At 36.6% G+C, this 20,004-nt stretch overlaps 1 protein-coding gene across 1 annotated transcript; it reads left to right on the top strand.

Moving 5' to 3' along the window:
- The first annotated feature begins 243 nt into the window (after positions 1–243).
- LOC306812301 (uncharacterized protein) lies at positions 244–19,836 on the top strand. The gene is made up of 17 exons (XM_079326798.1): positions 244–327; positions 991–1,144; positions 1,488–1,659; positions 11,863–11,985; positions 12,167–12,415; positions 12,724–12,915; positions 13,456–13,623; positions 13,759–13,899; positions 14,284–14,476; positions 15,092–15,178; positions 15,312–15,431; positions 15,837–15,955; positions 16,651–16,737; positions 17,332–17,478; positions 18,676–18,858; positions 19,154–19,275; positions 19,415–19,836. The coding sequence occupies exons 1-17, from the start codon at positions 270–272 to the stop codon at positions 19,638–19,640; spliced, it is 2,541 nt and encodes an 846-aa protein (XP_079182924.1). The 5' UTR covers positions 244–269; the 3' UTR covers positions 19,641–19,836.
- Positions 19,837–20,004: the final 168 nt, after the last annotated feature.

Genomic DNA, 20,004 nt, shown 5'->3' with positions numbered 1-20,004 from the left:
TTTTTTCCTTCAGAATTCCAGAGCCAGGCCAAAAAAGCAAAATTTGCACAGCCAGAAAATTTCATACCAACATCAGGAAAGGATCCTTTGGAAATACACAAATTTAATTCAGAAATGCACAAATTTAATTTGGAAATGCACAAATTTAATTGGGAAAAGCAAAATTCAGACTGAGAACCAGAAATAACCAATTTTTTTTTTTAACCATTTCAGAGAAAGGATTTTTAGGGGTTTATAATCCTGACCCTCAATTATTTCACGACCTCGTCATGATGGATGAGGATCCATCACTTCATAAAATGAGTTTTCCTTCAGCAGCAGCTGCAGGTGAGTTGTCCTCAAAATGAAATTTGCATTGAATTGAGATATTCTAAAAACTGGGGTTTTTTCTAAAATAAATAAATAATACAGTAATAAACTAAAATTTTAAAAAATAAATATTACATTAAATTAAATAATAAATAATAAATAAAATAAAATAACATAAATAGAATAATGAATAAAATAAAAAGAAAAAAAATAATAAATAAAATAAAATAAAGTAAAATAAAATAAAATAAAATAAATAAAATAAAATAAAATAAAATAAAATAAAATAAAAATTTTGCTTTGTCATGGGCACACAGCCCTGCAGGGTACACCACACAATTCTCTCAGAAAACACCAAAAAAAATCAGAATTTAGTTTTTCCCTGCTGCTCCTCAGGTCCTGCTGGGACTTTTTCTGTTCTCATTCCTCTCTTTGGGCAGAGCTGGGATTATTCTGGAATTCCCTGGATCTCTTTTTAAATTTCATTCTGAATATTAAATCTACATCTTTATTTATTGATCTAGATATTGCTTTCAATTTAATCTATTCATTTCTATATTTCTTTATCTATGTATTTATATTTATGTCTTTATTTTTTATTAATTTTGTACATATTTCTGGATATATTTATGAATATAAAAAAGAATTTCTGTCTCCTGAAGCTGCTGTTTGCTCTCACAGATCACCCTGACCCCCAGGAGTGCAGGGATGTCCTGAACCCCCCAAATTCCACATCTCCCAAATTTTTGGGCATCCTCAACCCCATCACCTGCATCAGTGGCAACGTGACCCTCGTGTTCATCATCTCCAGGGAGCATTTCCCAGTTTATGACGTGTGAGTCCAACATTTTTACATCAGCAAAGAGAAATTCTTCCCCTTTTTTTTCCACCATAGAATTGAAAGGAAACGTGATGGGAGCGGTAAAAATTCTCATTATTAAAAACAATTCAATGTATTTTTCACAGAGAGGGCTGTGCACAGTTTAAGTCATTCAGAAATTCACATTTATTTATTAAAATAGGAAAAAAATTCCATCTGTGCTTTCTGGTCCTGATGACTTGATGATGCTGTTTCTCACCTAGAAGTGGCAGGAACTGTTTTTGCAAATAAAAATTAAATTAATTAATTAAAAAAAAAATTAATTCCCACAATAAATTTTTAATGTTTTCCCTTCTAGAAACAACCTGTACAACACAAATGATGAATTTGACTGGGGAGATTTCCAGAGCCTCAGGGAGGAAATCAGGGAGATTCCCAGAAATTCCCAGAAATTTTTCCTGTTCCTTTTCCAGTTCCACACCCCTGGCACTTACGTGCTGCAGCTGAGCAGCAATAAACACAAAAGAATGGTTTGTATTTTTATTTTTATTTTTATTTTTATTTTTATTTTCATTTTCATTTCCCTCTTGGAAAAGCATGAAAGTTTGGAAGCTGCTGCAAAACAACGAGTGTTTTTTTACAGTGCAGAATTAAATGGGAAATGGGGCAATTCCTGAAAATGTAAATTTGTAAATACAAAAGAAAATTTAATTTAGATCATTCTAACTGTGTGATTTCATCGTGCAGTTCAGAATTAAATGTGATGAGGGAAATGGGGAAATTCCTGAAAATTTGAGTTTGTAAATACAGAAAAAAATTAATTTAGATCATTCTACCAGTGTGATTTCATCGTGCAGTACAGAATTAAATGTGATGAGGGAAATGGGGCAATTCCTGAAAATTTGAGTTTGTAAATACACAAAAAAAATTAATTTAGATCATTATACCAGTGGGATTTCATCGTGTAGTACAGAATTAAATGTGATGGGGGAAATGGGGCAATTCCTGAAAATTTGAGTCTATAAATATTAATTTAGATCTTTGTTACTGTTTGATTTTTGTTGTGCAGTGCAGAATTTAATATGAGGGGGGAAATGGGGAAATTCCTGAAAATTTGAGTTTGTAAATACGAAAAGAATTTAATTTAGCGGATTCTAGCAGTGTGATTTTGTCGTGCAGTACAGAATTAAATATGAGGGGGGAAACGAGGAAATTCCTGAAAATTTAACTTTATAAATACAAAAAAAAATTTAATTTAGATCATTCTACCAGTGTGATTTCATCGTGCAGTACAGAATTAAATGTGATGGGGGAAATGGGGCAATTCTTAAAAATTTAACTTTCTAAATACCAAAAAAAAAAAAAAAAAAAATAAAATTGAGATAACTCCATCATTCCTTTTTCATCCTCAGTACCTCAGGACGATGCCAGCAGGCTGCCAGTGCCACCAGGAGGGTCCTTTCCTGCCCAGCATCCCCAGGCTGGCGGTGCAGCTGGGCTTGGGCAGCAGGAGGGAAATGATGCTGCGCCAGGAGGGGGCAGAGCCCACCCTGCTGCTGCTGCTGCTGCTGCTGCTGCTGCTGCTGCTGCTGCTGCTGCTGCTGCTGCTGCTGCTGCTGCTGCTGCTGCTGCTGCTGCTGCTGCTGCTCTGCCCCGTCAGTCAAACCTCAAAACTGCTAACACTTCTGCAGGGTTTTGCACAGTGAAGTCACAATTTGGCCCTTCTTAATTTTTTAGAGAATTTTATTTATCAGAATTGTTATGATTTTTGGAGGAATTTGCACAGTGAAGTCACAATTTGCCCCTTCTTGATTTTTTGGAGAATGTTATTCATCAGAATTGTTATCAATTCTGCAGGGTTTTGCACAGTGAACTCGTAATTTGGCCCATCTTGATTTTTTAGAGAATGTTATTCATCAGAATTGTTATCAATTCTGGAGGATTTTGCACAGTGAAGTCGTAATTTGGACCAGCTTGATTTTTTAGAGAATTTTATTCATCAGAATTGTTATGAATTTTGGAGGAATTTTCATAGTGAAGTCACAATTTGGCCCATCGATTTTTTAGAGACTTTTATTCATCAGAATTGTTATCAATTCTGGAGGATTTTGCACAGTGAACTCATAATTTGGCCCTTCTTGATTTTTTGGAGAATTTTATTTATCAGAATTGTTATGATTTTTGGAGGATTTTGCACAGTGAAGTCACAATTTGCCCCTTCTTGATTTTTTTAAAGAATGTTATTCATCAGAATTGTTATCAATTCTGGAGGATTTTGCACAGTGAAGTCACAATTTGACCCTTGATTTTTTAGAGAATTTTATTCATCAGAATTGTTATGAATTTTGGGGGATTTTGCACAGTGAAGTCACAATTTGCCCCTTCTTGATTTTTTTAAAGAATGTTATTCATCAGAATTGTTATCAATTCTGGAGGATTTTGCACAGTGAAGTCACAATTTGGCCCTTCTTGATTTTTTGGAGAATTTTGTTTATCAGAATTGTTATGAATTTTGGGGGATTTTGCACAGTGAAGTCGTAATTTGGCCCATCTTGATTTTTTGGAGAATGTTATTCATCAGAATTGTTATCAATTCTGGAGGATTTTGCACAGTGAACTCATAATTTGGCCCTTCTTGATTTTTTGGAGAATTTTGTTTATCAGAATTGTTATGAATTTTGGGGGATTTTGCACAGTGAAGTCGTAATTTGGCCCTTCTTAATTTTGTAGAGAATGAAGTCACAATTTGGCCCATCGATTTTTTAGAGAATTTTATTCATCAGAATTGTTATGAATTTTGGAGGAATTTTCATAGTGAAGTCACAATTTGGCCCATCGATTTTTTGGAGAATGTTATTCATGAGAATTGTTATCAATTCTGGAGGATTTTGCACAGTGAACTCATAATTTGGCCCTTTTTGATTTTTTAGAGAATTTTATTTATCAGAATTGTTATGAATTTTGGGGGATTTTGCACAGTGAAGTCGAAATTTGGCCCTTCTTGATTTTTTTGGAGAATGTTATTCATCAGAATTGTTATCAATTCTGGAGGATTTTGCACAGTGAAGTCGTAATTTGGCCCTTCTTAATTTTTTAGAGAATGAAGTCACAATTTGGCCCGTCGATTTTTTAGAGAATTTTATTTATCAGAATTGTTATGGATTTTGGAGGAATTTGCACAGTGAAGTCACAATTTGCCCCTTCTTGATTTTTTGGAGAATTTTGTTTATCAGAATTGTTATGAATTTTGGGGGATTTTGCACAGTGAAGTCACAATTTGGCCCATCGATTTTTAAGAGAATTTTATTTATCAGAATTGTTATGATTTTTGGAGGATTTTACACAGTGAAGTCACAATTTGGCCCTTCTTGATTTTTTAGAGAATGTTTTAAAATTTTCTACACTGAACACACAATTCTTCTATTTCCTTAAGCACCAGCTTGCAGCTGAAAATCTGAATAAATTAGAACTCAGCCCTATTTTATGTTTTATGTATGGGGTCAAATTCATCCCCATGAACTGATCCCACCAAAAGCCAAATATATTTCTATATAACTCCATTGTATTTCTATATAACACCAATATATTTCTATATAACCCCATCGTATTTTTATATAACCCAAGTATATTTATATAGAAACCCAATGTATTTATATATAACTAATATTTTTATATAGAACTCAAATACATTTATATATAACCTTAATGTATTTATATATAACCTTAATGCTTTTATATAGAACTTAAATATATTTATATATAACTCCAATATATTCATATATAGCACCTCAATATATTTATATATAACCCAGACATATTTATATGTAATCCCACTGTATTTCTATATAACCCAAATATATTTATATGTAACCCCAATATATTTATATATAACACCTTAATGTATTTATATAACACCTCAATATATTTATATATAACCCCACTATATTTATATATAACACCTTAATATATTTTTATATAAACCCAATATATTTATATATAACCCCAATATATTTATATATAACCCCAATATATTTACATATAACCCCAATAAATTTATATAATAAATATCCCCTCAAAACCTCATTTATAAATCTCTCAAAGGCATCCAAGGTATAGATGAATTTCATTTTTATTTTCTGATTCATCAATGAGACAACATCATTTATTTTTTTTCATGCCTGCCCAAAACTACCTCCAAATAAAGACATAAATAAATATTATTTTTACCAAAAACACCTTGTGATAAATAAATTTCTTCCATTTTTATTCCAGCTTTTGTCCCCTAATTCAGAAAAAATTAAACACCTGAGATCAGGTTTAAACCTGCTGCTCACTCAGACTGTAAAACAACCAAAAAATTTATTAATTTTTTTTAATAGCATTTCTAAATTTAGCACGATTCTTTTTTTTTCCTGCAACCAGACTCCTGAAATAATGACAGAAAATGTGATTTATTCACCCAGCAGATGCAAGATAATTCCACATCCTTCCCCTGACTCCCAGCTGGGATCACTAATTCCGCTGGTTTAGAACAAATTAATGATTAATAATAATTAAAAACCAGGGTGCTGATGGGACAAATCACACGAATGGCAGATGTAAAAATTTTAAAAAGGGATGATTTGGTGTTTTTTGTGGTTTTTTGCAGCTGCTGTGCCAGGGCCTGGGCTGGGCTCAGGGGTGCAGCCCCTGCCCCCAATTCCGCCGGCGGCAGCTCGGGCACAGCCTGGAGGGATTTTGCTCCAAAATCCCGGAGGTTTTCGGTGTGGAAAAACATCATCCGTGTCTGCAGCACGGGGCTGGGACAGGTCAGGCAATAAAAAACGTGAAAAAACTAAAAGAACTAAAAAAAAAATTAAAAAAAACCTAAAAAAACCCCTTAAAAAACCTCAAAAAACCCCTAAAAAACCCCTTTAAAAAGCCTAAAAAAACCCATCAAAAACCATAAAAAACCCCTAAAAAAACCCTAAAAAACCTTAAAAAAACCCTAAAAAAAACCCTTTAAAAACCCTAAAAAAACCTACAAAACCCTAAAAAAAATACTAAAAAAACCTTAAAAACCCCTGAAAAACCCTTAAAAAACCTACAAAACCCTAAAAAACCCTAAAAACCCTAAAAAATCCACCTTAAAATAACCCTAAAAAAAGCCCTAAAAAAACCCTAAAAACCTCAAAAAAACCCTAAAAAACCCCTAAAAAACCCCTTTAAAAAGCCTAAAAAAACCCATCAAAAACCATAAAAAACCCCTAAAAAAACCCTAAAAAACCCTAAAAACCCTAAAAAATCCACCTTAAAATAACCCTAAAAAAAGCCCTAAAAAAACCCTAAAAACCTCAAAAAAACCCTAAAAAACCCCTAAAAAACCCCTTTAAAAAGCCTAAAAAAACCCATCAAAAACCATAAAAAACCCCTAAAAAAACCCTAAAAAACCTTAAAAAAACCTAAAAAAACCCTTTAAAAAGCCTAAAAAAACCTACAAAACCCTAAAAAAATACTTAAAAAAACCTAAAAACCCCTGAAAAACCCTTAAAAAACCTACAAAACCCTAAAAAACCCTAAAAACCCTAAAAAATCCACCTTAAAATAACCCTTAAAAAAGCGCTAAAAAAACCCTAAAAACCTTAAAAAAAACTTAAAAAACCCCTAAAAATCTCTTAAAAAAACCTCAAAAAACCCCTAAAAAACGCCTAAAAAAACCCTTTAAAAACCCTAAAAAAGCCCTTAAAAACGCTAAAAAAAACCTAAAAAACCCTAAAAACTCTAAAAAACCCTTAAAAAACCCTCAAAAAACCCCTAAAAAAACCCTTTAAAAAGCCTAAAAAAAACCCATCAAAAACCATAAAAACCCCCCTAAAAAAACCCCCCAAAAAAACCCTAAAACCCCTAAAAAACCCTAAAAAACCCTAAAAATCCCCTAAAAAACCCTAAAAACCCCTAAAAACACTCTAAAAATCCCTAAAAAGAATCCTAAAAAACCCTAAAAAATTTTTAAAAAACCCCTAAAAAACCCATAAAAACCTTAAAAAAACCTTTAAAAAACCCTAAAAACACCTTTAAAAAAACCCTTAAAAACCCTAAAAAAACCTTTAAAAAACCCTAAAAAAAAACCCCTAAAAAACCCTAAAAAAAACCTAAAAAAAACCCTTAAAAACCATAAAAAACCCTAAAAACACCTTAAAAAAACCCTAAAACCCCCTAAAAACCATCAGAACACACCGAACCCAAATTCTGTGTTCAGAACCGACCTAAAACCAACAAAACAGAAATGAAATAAACTCCCCCAATTAATAAATTAAATGAATTTTATAATTTCTGCTTCCCCCAGGCTGTTCCCTGAGCAGAGGGCAGTCCTGGGATCCTGAAGGACAAATCGACCTGGAATCTTTTAACACCAAAATTTTCTTTGAGCTGCTGCTCAGCCAGTCCCAGTCTGTCACCAACACCCTGGGACACTTCAAAGAAGAGGTAAAAAAAAAAAAAAAAAATTATTATTTTCATTATTTTCATTCAAAAAAATGGCCCCAAAACCAATTTTATTTATAACCCCCAATATATTTCTATATAACCCAAATATATCTCTATATAATTCAAATATATTTATATATAATCCAAATATATTTATAAATAACCCAAATATATTTCTATATAACCCAAATATATTTGTATATAACCCCCAATATATTCCTATATAACCCAAATATATTTCTACATTACCCAAATATATTTCTATATAACCCCCACTATATTTATATATAACCCAAATATATTTGTATATAACCCCCATGATATTTATGCATCACCCAAATATATTTATAAATAACCCAAATATATTTATATATCTTTTTATTTATGTATTTATATATATAATTTTGACTGTTCCCATAATTTCATCAACCTTAGGTGCTTTATTTCAGTTTTCAGCTGTTTAGGACATGATAAATAAATCTGTCTTCATTTATTAAATATTTTCTAAAAGCAGGAATAAGAGTGGCCTTAAAGGCAAAATGTTTTTGTTTTCTTGGATTTTTGTTTTCTTGGTACTGAATTGAGAATTTTTGGAAAATGAGTTCAGCTTTTCATCTGTAAAATGAATAAAAAAATGGATTTTCTGAGAGCTGATCCCAGTTTGGGGTTTAGTTCATAAAGGGAAATTCCACCAGCTCCAAATTATCCCTTCACTCCTAATATCAACTTTTGATTTTATTTATTTATTCATTCATTTTTAATTGTTTTGTCGTTTTTTTTAATTTTTATTTATTTTCTACCTCAGGTAAATGTTCTGTATCAGAGGATAATGAATGAAATATCCTCACTGAAAAACCTTTGGATAAAAACTCTGAACATCCCAGCAAAGGAGGAGGAAGATGTGGCAAAACAGCAGGTAAAGCTCAACTATAAATGGGATAAATCTAATTTGTACATGGAATAACAAATTGAATTTAATTGGAATAATTAAATGGAATTGGAATAAGAAATGTATAATGGAATGAAAAGCTGAATTGATATGTGGAATAACAATTTGAATTTATACATGTAATAATGCATTTATAAATGGATTAACAATTTGAATTTATATGTGGAATAACAATTGGATTTATATGTGGAATAGCAAATAGAATTTATATTTGGAATAGCAAATAGAATTTATATGTGGAATAACAATTGGAATTTATACCTGGAATAATAAATTTATAAATGGATTAACAATCAGAATTCGTACATGGAATAATCACTTGAATTCTCTTCCAGAGATTTTAGGCACACATAAAATGTCATTTACTACAGCAGACATTAAATAATTAATAGGCTGCAAAACAATTAATTTGTTTAAATAAGAGGTGACACCCAAAAAAGTGACATCCAAAACCTGCAAGAGATCAGAGCAAAATAACGAAAAAAAGTAAACTTACATGGGAAAAATATGAAATATAATTCAAAGTTGAAATCGTATTTTCAACATTTCTTTGAGCTTGGAGGATGTGAAAAATCTGAGATTTTGGTACAATAACCATTGGGAAAGGGTTTGAATTTGCTGTAGCAGTTTTTGAGTTTTTTGAGCGAATGTAAAATTTCACTTTTCCAAGTGATGTCAGGAGATTTGATCCCACCAAATCCCATTTTTCCTGCCCAGCAGCCTCCGTGTGCTCTGTGCTGTTGCAGGTGCTTTTCTCTGGCTCAGCACAGAATTTTGGGAACCCTCAGCTCGGATTTTGTGACCTCCCTGGGGTCTCAAATCATCCTTGGGTGTTCATCCCACAAAAACTGATCCCACTGCTCCAGGCTGTGCTTCACATGCTGCAGGAAAACAGAAAAATCAATTTATCACCTCAATCCCCAGGTAAGGGAGAGGAGAAAGGCACTGCCACTTCTCTTATTTTATTCTTATATTATTTCAACTTTAAATCAAAAAAATTCTCCAACTGAGAGAAATATGATTTTATTCCCATTTTGTTGAAGATCTCTTTGGGTTTAATGAGCAAATTAAATGGGTGGAAATTTGCCCCAGCCCTGAAATCACCCGTCAGACTCAATTTTCCTTTCCAGCACTCACCAAAATTAAGTTAAATTTCCAAAAAAAAATCAATTTCTTGCAGAAAACATATTTCCCTCCTGTTTCTTGTCCAGGCCACACCTCGAGGAGCACTTTAAAAACTTTTGCTGCTCACACAGAGGTGCCAAAAAGTGAAAAAAATCAAGAAACCACTCCAGGCTCCATCAGACCCCCCTGCCCTGCTCCCCTCAGCTGCAGAAAGATTCTCCCACATGCAGCAGGAGATGCAGGCAAGGTGAGGAACCCTCATTTTTAGCCATAAAAAAATTGATATTTGCATTTTTTTTTTCCTGTGGAATTGATTTTGGGGGTGATCCCTGAGCTCTGGCAATGATTTTGAAGGTGCAGAGAAGCTGTTTGTGCACATCTGGCTGCAGGTTCCTGTGGGAGAAGCACAGCTGGGAGAGGGCACATCTGGAAATGTCCCTGCTGGCACAAGAGATGGGCACTGTCTGCTCCTTCTACGAGTCACCCAGAGGGTGCCCAGGAGGAAATTGGGTGAGCTTGGAATTGGGGAACCTCAGAGGGGAAAATTTTCCCTTTCCTGCCTCAATTCCTTTCAATTTCCTCTCTCCTTTCATATCAAATTCCTCTCTCCTTTCATATCAAATTCCTCTCTCCTTTCATATCAATTTCCTCTCTCCTTTCATATCAATTTCTTTCCCATCTCAATTATCCTTTCCCACGTGGCTTCAAATAAATTGAAGCAAGAAGTAGCTTGTTAGAGAAGGAGAGGAGGAAAAAAAAACTGATTATGGTAAAGCAAAACAGAACTTAAATCAATTTTCCTCTCTCAGTGTTAAGGCACAAGGAGCAGTGGCCTCATTTTCAGTAATTTTTGGGTATTTAATCCCATTGATGGGACTGAAATGAGCAAGGAATTTTTTAAATCTCATTGATGGGACTTAAATAAACAAAGATTTCTAAAATCCCGCTGATGGCACTTAAACGAACAAGAATTTTTTAAATCCAACTGATGGCACTTTAATAAACAAAGATTTCTAAAATCCAACTGATGGCACTTAAATTAACAAGGATTTTTAAAATCCCACTGATGCCATTTAAGCTAACAAGGATGTTTTTAAATCCAACTGATGCTGCTTAAATGGGCAAGAATTTCAAAAACCCCACTGATGGCACTTAAATAAACATGGATTTATTAAAATCCCACTGAATGGCACCTCCAAAGATTTCTAAATCCCATTGATGGCACTTAAATTAACAAGGATTTTTAAAATCCAACTGATGGCACTTAAATAACAAAGATTTCTAAAATCCCACTTATGGCACCTCCAAGCATTATTAAAACCCCACTGATGGCACTTAAACGAGCAAGAATTTTTAATTTCTGACTGAGTATTTTGCACCTCAGGCCCAGAATGGCTCAGTTGTCCCCCCCTGCTGCTCCTGAGGATGCATTTTGGGATGTCCATCATTCCAGGGGCTGCAGAGCAGAGCTGCCACTCTGGATTCACTCCTGGAAGAGCTCTCAGAACGTCACAGCCAGGCTGGACAAGCTCTGCTGCAGAGACACCGGGAGGAAATCAAACATTCCAACCTCAGCCCGGGGCTGGCAGTGCCCAAACAGCCCCAAAATTTCCTGCAGGAGCTTCCCCAGGAATTGTCCTTTTGTCTGCTTGGCTGGAAAAGCTCAAACTGGGAGCTCAGGGAGCAGCAGGTGAGTTTGGGGCGTTTTTGGGGTGTTTGTGTGTGAGCTCAGCCAGGAGCAGGTGAGTTTGGGGCGTTTTTGGGGTGTTTGTGTGTGAGTTCAGCCAGCAGCAGGTGAGTTTGGGGCGTTTTTGGGTGTTTTTGTGTGAGCTCAGCCAGCAGCAGGTGAGTTTGGGGCGTTTTTGGGTGTTTGTGTGTGAGTTCAGCCAGCAGCAGGTGAGTTTGGGGCGTTTTTGGGTGTTTCTGTGTGAGCTCAGGGAGCAGCAGGTGAGTTTGGGGCGTTTTTTGGGTGTTTCTGTGTGAGCTCAGCCAGCAGCAGGTGAGTTTGGGGTATTTTCTGGGTGTTTTTCTCACCTCACTGCTCTGCAGGAATGGGTGGCTTTGGCCATTCCATGGTTATCAGAACACCTGAAATATCCCACAAATTCAAAACTTCCAGCTCTCCTTGGGAGCTGAGCTTCTCTGCTCCTGCTGGTGTGGAAAATCCCATTTTTTGAAAAAACCTTTTTGGCAGAAACATCCCAGGGAGGCTGAGCTGGCTGGGATGCTGCAGGTCTCAGGGATGAAGATTGTGAAGCTGGAATCTCTGGGGCACAGGTGCCTGTACAGAGTCCTGGATCTCTACAGCCACCTCCAGGTAGATTTTGGGATTTTTGTGCCTCCCCCTCCCTGCATGAACCTCAAGGCATCTCACAAAACCTCAAATGTACAATAAACCTGTACAGAATCTCTGCTCTTCTGCAAGAAAAAAAAAAAAAAAAACCCAGATTATTTCTATTTTTTAATAAATTCCTTTTTTCACTGTTTACCTGCTGCAGGCTGGGGCTTGCCCAGAAGGTGTGAGCAGGATCCTGAGCAGCTTCAGCTGCCAAAATTGGGGTGAAGAAGTGGCTGGAGAGGTGGCTGAGAGCAGGGAGGAGCAGCAGGCAGCCAAAGCTGTGCATTTCCTCCAGCAGCACCATCGGGAGGGGCAGGTGCTGAAAGGGTTAAATGCAGAGGCTGAAGCTGAGCTGAGAAAAATTCAGGCAGAGTTCAGGCTGGAGCTTCAAACCCAAACAGAGGAAAAGGTAAAAGGAAGAGGAAAAACAGCAAAAAACATCAATATTGGCATTTTTAGCCACACAAAGTGGGGGGAGATCAGTAAAACCCCTGGTTTTGTTATTTCCCTGTTAATAGTCCCTGTTATATTTGTTATTTCAGGGATATTTTATGGAATTCACAGTTATTTCACTCGTGCTGCCAAGGGAAAAATTTAAGAGTATTTTTAGAAGTCGATGGGTTCTTTTATTTTCATCCCCTCTGGATCTCTGATATCAAAATTAGAACATTTCCATCCTCCCTCACGCCTGTAAATTTTGATTTTTTTTCTCCCCAGCTCAAAGCCAAAGAGACCAAAGTGATCCAGGAGAATGAAGGACAGAAATTTGGGGATTTTGTGACTTATTCCCTCCTGTCCCAGAGGCACCTGAGGCAAACAGTGACTTTGCTCCAGGAGTGCCACAGGCTCAGGAACTCTGCCCTGAAATCCCAAAAGGAGGAGACAGGCCTGGGACACCTCCTGGAGGGAGTAAAATCCTAATTTTTCTTTTTTATTTATTTATTTGTATTTTTTTGTTTTGTTTTGGGGTTTTTTGGGGGGATTTTTTGGGGTTTTTTTTGGTTTAAAATTGCCTAACTTTGGTTCAGAACCAGCATTGTGTTACTGCAACACTCTACAGACTCTCAGGAGTTGTGTCTGTTTGGAAAAATATTTCTAGAAATGATGCTAACTCCAGATTAAAATAAATTATATTGTTTTTAATGTCAAAAAGGATTGAAACCATCCTGGTATTTTCTACACTTCACATCCACTTTTAAGATAAATTTATGTAAGGCCCCCTTGAGAATCTTCAATTTATTTTCAGCTGTTGTGGGTTTGTTATTTGGGTGTTTATAAACAACAAAAATAAAGAACTCTAAGATACTTTTACCAAATTTCCACTGCTTCTTAAAAAAAATTAATTGTATTTTTAAAACTTTGGCTCTTGCACCTCAATGCATTGTGTAGAAATTGAATTAACCAAAGGAGATTTAGATATTCCAGGTGATATTTCCCACTTTATTCCAGGATTTATCCATGGATGAGGACAGCAGGGACATTTTGCAGCTCCTGGAGGACAACACAGAATATTTATTTTTAGTGCTGGAATTTCTACAAGGTGTGAGATTATTAGAGCTGAGAGAAAACCACTATAAGGAAATAATCAGAAGCTTAAAAAGCTGCAACCAGGAGAAGGTAAAATTCAAAATATTTTTTACTTTGCACTCTTATTTAGAAAATAATAAAGACTTGCTCTTCTTGCTGTGCAAAGGAATTTGTTCTCCCAAAATAACAGCAGGATCTTTGGGTTTGGATTTTTTTTATTTACAGTTCTTGGATGATGCAAACATCACAACCAATGAAGTGAAAAAATTCAGAGAGCAGAAAATGAGGAAGCTGAAGGAGCAGCTGAAGCACATCCTGGAAAAGAAAAAAACTCAGAATATTTCAAGTAGTTCTGATCCTTTTCAGGTTAGAAAAGAGCAAATCCCAAATGTTTTTTAAATGAACATAGATAGGACATAAAATGTTAATAAGATCATGACTGCAGCTGTCCTGAACGATGAAATTCACATTTTAAATGTGAATATATATATGAATATAATATTTATATTATATATATGAAGAAAATGGTTAGAAGCAGAGACCCAAATGTAAGGCTTGAAAAAATTTGAAATAGGAGAAGAGCTTTCAAAAGGAGATTATGCCCAAAATAGTGAATTTAGGAGGGTTTTGAGGTTTTTTTTTTACTGATTGTGACCTCTGTCTTAATTACCACAGAACTCATCCTTAGGGAGTCTGGAAAACCCCACAGATTTTTCCAGGCACTGTTTCATCCCTTCCCTTTCCTTGCAGAGCTGGATGAAGGATTGCACAGAGAGCAAATCTTCCCTAGCAAAGGATTTCCAGCTGGAGGCACAGAGACCAGGGGGAGCTAAAAGAAAAATAAAAATGCAGCAGGACAGGTTGTCCCCAGCCCAGAGCAGCCAGAATTCCCAAATTCCAGAGGCACAGCCCAAGGATCAGCTCCTGCTCTTCCTGACTAAGGGTAAGTCAAGGGGTTTCAGTGATCAATTTTTGATATTAATGGGGTTTTAATGTTGATTCCTGGGGCTCCTTGATGGGAATGAACAGAGAGATCCCATTTCTACATCCTTAAACACATCTGCATCACGTTCCTCCATCCTTAAAGCTCTCCCAAAAATTAGACATTTAGTAAAATATCAAAGCTTTTAACCCTAAATCATTTTTAAACTGATCTCTGGATGCTGTGCAGGAGAGACAAAATTAGCTAAAGGAAAAAAAGAGTGGGCAAAAATTCTTCTGGGATTTTGCCAGGTAATGTTGGTGATTTTTTTCAGTGAGCTGGGATTATTTTTGATATTGATAGGGTTTTGATACTGATACCTGAAAGTCTCTGATAAGCATGAACAGGGGAGAGATCCCAACACATTTCTACATCCTTAAACCTTTCCCAAAAATTAGATATTCATTTAAAAAATTACAGCTTTTAATCCTGACACTTCAATTTTAAACTGAGGTTTGGATGCTGTGCAGGAGAGTCAAAATTAGCTGAAGGAAAAAAGAATTGGGCACAAATCCCTCTGGAATTTTGCCAAGTAATATATATATATATTTATTTTATTTTATTTTTGTTTTCAAGGTATCAAGGTGCTGAAGCAGGCAGAGCAGCTGATGGCAGCCAGGATCACCCTGCTGAACCCTCAGCTCACAGCACCTCCCCTGCAGGGTAAAAAAAAAAAGAAATAAATTGAATTTTGACTTTTCTTTCTTTTCCCTACAAACTCCCCATGTGAGAAACGTTTGCTCAGGAAAGCCTGGTGTTGTTTGAGAAAATATTTTTTCTGTTTTTCTTGACACAGGGGATGAAATGAAATGTCCCAGCTCCTCTTTTCTGCTCAGCCTCCTGAAGGAGGTGGACGATGAGCTCCGAAGGCACGCGGGGGCAGCTGGGCTGGGACTGAGCCCAAGGCTGGAGAAAAGTAAATTTTACCTTTTTCCTTCCCCAAAAACAGACAGAATTGGGTGGATTTGGAAGAATTCTGCTTCATCCTTAAGGGAGCTGCACAAACACCTCATTTATTCTCTCTGCCAGTGAAGGAGAAAAACTCAGCACCCAAATAATCTGAATTTGTTGCTGATCAGCTCTAATGCCATTTCCCCACATTTTGGTTTTGAGAAGTTTCTCTAGGAAAAGTAAAATTTTGGACATTTATTTCATTATCCTTTTAATAATTCACAATGCATCCACAGGGATTCATTTTGCTTTGAGAAATATTGAAATAAAGATGAGAAATGCAGTGTTTTATCCACTTGCAATGTTACCTCTTGGACAAGAAAAAATGCAAATAGATAAATTAATCTAATTAATTCTTTTGTTCTTGCAGAAATCACTGCCCAGGAAGGAGAGCTGACAGCAGTGGATCCTGCTGCACTTTCTCCCAGGGAGTTTGTGGTGTTCCAGTTTGGCCTTTCCATCCTGCAATTCCTCACTTTTCACATTCAAGTGAGTGTTTAAAATACTGAGAATCGACAAAATTTACCCCAAATCCTCTTCAGACAACGGGCTGCAAAGTGTTCAGCAATTAAAAGCAATTTACCAAATCAGTTCATCAATTAAAATCAATTAGAGGATGCCCAGCAGGAATTAAATTCCCCTCCTGTTTTCTCCACAGCAGCACAGAATTATTTTCAAGTCTACAAGACCCCCAGTCAGTTTTATATTTGTTGTTTCTTGACCACTCCTCTTAGGAAATGAGGAATTCATCCCTGCCTGCTGCATAATAAAATATAAATAATATAAATATGTGAAATTAAAAAATGTTTTATAAAATATTTTCCCTTTCTAACTCAGAGCAAGGATTCTGTCATTCTCTCACACAGTTCTTAGCAAACTTCTGGGTAAACTCTCCAGGCTGCTTTGTACAGTATTAAATAAAAAGATAAGATAAAATAAAAATTGTAGTGACTCCACTCAGAGCTCCAGGCCTGGAGAACACTTCTATTAACTTAATTAAGCAATTGGCAAGAGGAAATTCTCTTTTTTTCTAAAGGATTTTCAAAGAGTCTCGAGTCTCCATTTCCATGAGGATTTTTTTGGCTTTGAGCACCCACCTCAAATCAGAGCTGGTTTTTATCTTAGATCCCATTAATCCCTGATGTGCACAAAGTTCTCAGGAGGATTTTCTCTTCTCTTTTCAGGCCCCAGAAATCACCGTGGCTGTTGCCTCCAGCCTCCCCCAGAGCGATGCCCCAGGCAATGCCTTCAGGAATTGTTTCTTTTATCAGGTTTGCCCATTCCACACCCGTGCAATATTGTTATACAACGAGTTCCAGCACTGGGAAGCAAAAAGAAAAACATTCAATGTTTTCTTCAAGTCATAGGAGGCTTGATTCTTTATAGGAAAAAATTATATAGGAAATCATCAAATATTAATAATCTCCACCAAGGTTTAAATCCTTATTTAATAGGTCACACCCAAAGCACATTTAATAAACAAACTCTGATTTTCCAGTTTATCACATCCAGGTTTTCACACTTTTCATTTCTAACAAATTCCTTCTAGGTCAGCTTTAGGAATTAGTGCATCATCATTTTATGTACCATATTTAAATTACAAACTCCTGCAATTAAATTATAAAATCTGGCTATTCAATCTTCTTTTTAAAGTTTTCTGAAGTTCACAAAATATAAAAATAAACCTGCCTTGAGCAGAATGTACAGGAATGTTTTAAATTCCCATCACAGATTATTGAATGAAGTCCTGGATTTTTAACTGATCTGAATCCTGAAATTCAGATAAACCACTGGAAGTTCTTGATCAGCTGAGCCAAATCTTGCTGTGCCATTATCCCAGCTGGGGATATTAATTTTTCTTTCAGAATTCCAAGAAGAAACTCTTCATCCTGAGGGATTGCCTGGGCTCTGGGGGGAGTTTCCTGCTGGTCCTGGTGCATTGTTTGGCACATGTCACTGCTGGGGACCTTAGCCACGACACCAACCCCCTTTTCCTGGGGCTTTTCCACCAGGTACATCAGCATTTTCCCAGTATAGTCACACTTATCCCTGTTTAAATGTTCTTATTTTAAAAGTGAAGGGTTAATGCTGCCAGAAAAGAAAAAATAAAAACAAGACAGCTGGGCAATAAATGGGAAAATTCAAGAGAAAAACACTTTCATCATCTGTCCTGGTTTGAGAGGCAGGTGTCTGCCAATAAAGGCAGGAGATTCTCTTTGAAATGGAGAGTGGAAACCCCCTTCTTCCACATTATTATTATAATTTGTTAATTAAGGAGCTCTCAGGTAAATATATAAGAATTAGGAATAACAGTTCTTTACTAGGAAAATTAAAATAGAAATGCAGGATTACAAAGAACAATCCCAAACCCTGCCAGAGTCAGAATCCAAGCTGACACCCGTCAGTCAGTCAGGGTGGTGGCAGCAGTGCCATTCCATGGTGGCTGCATCCTCCTGCAGTGGCAGATGTGGTTCAGCTGGAGCAGTGCTCCTGGAGAAGGTGCAGTTTCCTCTGAGGCTCCAGGGATGATGTGGAAAGGTCTGGCTTTCCTCTGGAATCCAGTGGAAAGAAGGTGCCTTGGTGTCCAAAATGTCAGTTTTTATCTGGGTAGGAAAGGCTTGGCTCCTGCCCTGGCTGGAGCATCTCCCAGTGGGATGATGGAATTTTATCAAGTCATGCACTGGGACTCACTGGCCATGAACAGGAGATATCTGCTGGAGGGAGGATGGGCTGTGGGAAAGATAAAGATGATTGCCTCAGCTGGCTTAAAGATGGCCCATTAGCAGATAATGTGTGCAGGAGACAAAGATCACTGCCACACCCAGTTTTAAACAATGGCCCATTAACAGGAGATATCTCCCACAGAGATAAGAATCGCTGCCACATCCAGTTTTAAACAATGGCCAATTAACAGGTGATACCTCCTGGATGAAGGGTGGGTCATGGGAAAGATAAAGATGATTGCCCAGCAGTTTAAAGATGTCCCATTAGCAGATAATGTGTGCCAGGAGATCAGGGGCACTGTGACAGAATACAGATCCTGTATTGCAACTGAAGACATTATCACAGGTCTGGCTCAGAACACAGAGAAATTAATTGGAAAATAAAGCAGGAATTGGGATTTTCCTCCCCAACCCCTTGACGTGATGCAGGTTCTCCAAACCTTTCATGAAGTTGGTTTTGTTCTTGTGTTATTCCAATTTCTCTAGGCTCTCAAGGCCTGTCTCAGTGAGATGTTCTCACTCAGGCTGCAGCTCTCAGCAAATAAATCCCAGGGGATCAATCAGATGCTGCTCAAGGAGGAACCATTCTCCACAGAGGAAATAAATCTGATCTCCCAACATTTGGAAGTGAGAGTGAAAAACTTCCCAGACATGGAAGCCTTTGAGAAGGTAACAAGAAAAAAAAATAAAATCACCGGACCTGACTGAAAATGTTCATCCTCCCTAATTTTTTTTTTTTTTTTTTTAGATTTTTTTGTTTGGTTGGGTTTTTTTAAGGTTTTTAGAGTGACAATTATATGGTTTATTAAACCCAGGAAGCAGGAAGGTTAAAATAAATTATTTAACTTCATATAAAGCATTAGGTTAGCATAAACAACAATACTGTGAAAATATATATTAAAAATTACAGAAAGGCTTTTAAAATTGACATTTATCTGCTCTCTCCACTTCTGTGTTCACAAAGAACCTCTTACTCCGTGTGAAATCTGAAGAATCACTCAACAGCAAGTGGCTGGTGAAGAAAAAAGAGAATTTCCTTCAGCCCCTGAGCAGCAGTGGAAGGGACAGCCTTGGACAGAAGGCACAGTGAGTATTATTTTTTATTTAAATTATTATTTCATTACTTTGTACAGTGAAATTTGCCTTTCTGGTTTGCTCCCATGATGATGAAATTTTAATTCTGGCATTTCTTCTCTCTGAATTTAAACATTTCCCTGATTTTTAGTCCTGAAGAGGAAACTGCCAATTCCCCCTCAGAACTGGAGGAGAAAGTGGATGCATTAACTGAGGAGCTGCTGCAGATTCTGGAGGATGAGCAGCAGTTTTTGAGCAGTAAAGACAACGAAGATCTGCTCTCTTATTACCTTGAAATAACCAGCTTGGAGAAGGAGAGTTTGGTAAAACAGATAAATGCATTAGAAGAGGAAATAGCCCAGGGCAGAAAATTGTGATGCTCAAAACTTTGTGGTTTGGTTCCTGCTCCTCTGCACTGGGCACCAGGCTTCAATCCAAAATAAATCTTTTATTTTTGCTCTCATTCCAGTGGATTTTCCCATCTCCCCCCCCCAAGGCTCATTAAATCAGGAGGGAAAGCAGAGCAGAAATTTAAGTGACAAGATTTTGGCTGGAGGAACTGGCATTTCTGGCCACAGCCAAGTGCTGAGAAGAAATATTGCTGCAAGAGGTGGAACTGAGAGTTTCCAGGAACAGGAGCAAAATATAGAATCACTCAATTCCTGCTGTTAAATAAATTATTCTTTAAGCTAATGCATCACTCCACAAGGTGCTCTGAGGCCCCTGCAGCTGAGAGTTGCA

This window comes from Erithacus rubecula (genome assembly GCF_903797595.1).
Source record: "Erithacus rubecula genome assembly, chromosome: 25".
Taxonomy (NCBI): Eukaryota; Metazoa; Chordata; class Aves; order Passeriformes; family Muscicapidae; genus Erithacus; species Erithacus rubecula.
The sequence above is the reverse complement of the archived record's forward strand: the minus strand, read 5'-3'. Positions and strand labels throughout refer to the sequence as shown.